Source organism: Hipposideros armiger, unplaced genomic scaffold, assembly GCF_001890085.2.
Source record: "Hipposideros armiger isolate ML-2016 unplaced genomic scaffold, ASM189008v1 scaffold_33, whole genome shotgun sequence".
Lineage (NCBI taxonomy): Eukaryota > Metazoa > Chordata > Mammalia > Chiroptera > Hipposideridae > Hipposideros > Hipposideros armiger.
Window position 1 is genome coordinate 4,400,752 of NW_017731383.1, and position 1,818 is coordinate 4,402,569.

Sequence of the window (1,818 nt, forward strand, 5' to 3'; positions counted from 1 at the left end):
AAAAAAAAATCTATGAAAATGACCACATTGCGGGCCTTACAAATGACTACAAATGAATTTGGAGAACTTGAAAGTCTCAGGGGTTCCATGAGCCTAAGCTGAATTAAAACAAAAGTTGTTTTGTATTCTATTAATAGCAGATGATTAAACACGTATCTTATTTCAACTGGAATTCATTTATAAGTACTTAAACTTACTAAACTGACCACTAATCCTAAGTCTACGTCTGTTTCTGGAAAAATTCTCCCATAATAAATGCAAGTTAAGAGAATGACCATCAACGCCATTCCGTAAGGTCGGGTCAATTTTACGAAAACCTCGGGTATTCTTTCACTCAACCTCACAAAATAATCGATGGATAAAAGCCAAGCTGAACTTAACGCTGCGTGAGAGAGAAGGGGGTCAGAGGCAGCGGGTTGCAAGCCTTCCTGGGAGCAGACCCGCCGCCCAGCGGAGTCCCGGGGCCGAGGGCGCCCCCCGGAGGCGCGGCGCCGAGCTCGGCGCACCTGGCGCTCCCTCGCTGCCTGGGTCCTCCCCTGCGTCCGCGGCGCAGTCCCTGCTCAGAGGACACGGGCGCTGCGCTCCGGGATCGGGGCGCTTCGGCGCGACAGCCACGCCAGCGCGGCCGGGGGCTCCAAGGAGCGGTTGAGAGCCGGACGTGGCCCCCCCAAGTGGCACTGCCCCCCTTCTCTAACTCGCCCCAAATACGCGGTTTGTAAACTAAGCAGCTCGTCTGGCGTCTCCTGCGCCGGGAGGGGGAGGGGACGGCATTCCCGCGTAAAGTCCCCTTCTCACCTCCAAGGATTTGAAAAAGCCCGACCTTCCGCCGGCGGGACCTCCTCGCTTCCGCGGCCTCGAGCCCCGAGCCCCGAACCCCGGCGCCCCCCGGATCTCGGCGCCCCAGGCCCGCTTACCCGGTAGGTGCTCTCGGTGAGCCGGTTCACCTCCTCTGGCCCCTTCGACATGGCTGCAGCAGCCGGGCAGGCGAGCGCGGGAGGACGCGGCCGGGCCTCGTGGTCGCCCGATCCTGGGCAGGAGCGCCGGGGCGCGATCGAGGGGCCCGCTAGGGTCGGCCGCCACCACAGCCGTGGGCCCGCGAGTGCCGGCGCGCGCCTCCGCCGCCGAAATGTCAAACTTGCAGCGCCGCCGCGGAAGACCGCGAGGAGCTCCGGAGACGCGGCCTGACGCCAGCTGGACGAGCGGGCCCGGCCGGCGGCCCCACCTGAGGCTGCCGGGTGGGCGGGACCGGGGTGGGCGGGGCAGCCACCGGGAGCACAGCCCGGGTGGGCGGGGCGGCCCCACCTGAGGCGGGGTGGGCGGGGACGAGGAAGGCGGAGCCGTGGTGGGCGGGGCAGGACGGTCCGGGTGGGCGGGGCCGAGGGGCCGAGTGGGCGGGGCAAAGGGAGTTGAGCCAGCTGGGCGCTGCTGGGCGGGGCGTCCCCACCTGAGGTGCGACCGGCGTGGTGGGCAACCTGCGCCCCTTTGCTCCCGGCGGGGCGCTCCTGGTGATGCAGGGACCTAGACACCGGACCTCGCAAAGCGTCCGTAGCTCGAGTTGCTGTTCTGCTTAGACAGGGCCCGCACGGATAGCGGTTAGGCCTCTGTGGTCTAGAGCCCTCTAGTGTCCCCCACGGAACTGGCCCCAGAGTTCCCAGACCCACGCTCTCAGCGGGCGCTCCCCACAATCTGTCCTTCCTTTTGCGGACTGCGGTCAAAGGGGCCCACGCACCCTAGTTGCATTCATTTCCCCGCTTGACCCCTTCCCGTGCACTCCTGTCGCTGACGCCAAAGATATGGAGTACCCCAGGGCACGGGCTC

At 64.5% G+C, this 1,818-nt stretch overlaps 1 protein-coding gene across 1 annotated transcript in view; it reads right to left on the reverse strand.

Annotated features, from left to right (window-relative positions):
- Positions 1-1,220, reverse strand: part of BAIAP2L1 (BAR/IMD domain containing adaptor protein 2 like 1) — a 72,596-nt gene extending 71,376 nt beyond the window's left edge. The window contains exon 1 of the mRNA XM_019637495.1: positions 915-1,220. Coding sequence (XP_019493040.1) covers positions 915-965 — 51 coding nt within the window. The 5' untranslated portion in view covers positions 966-1,220. The remainder of the gene's footprint in view (positions 1-914) is intronic.
- Positions 1,221-1,818: the final 598 nt, after the last annotated feature.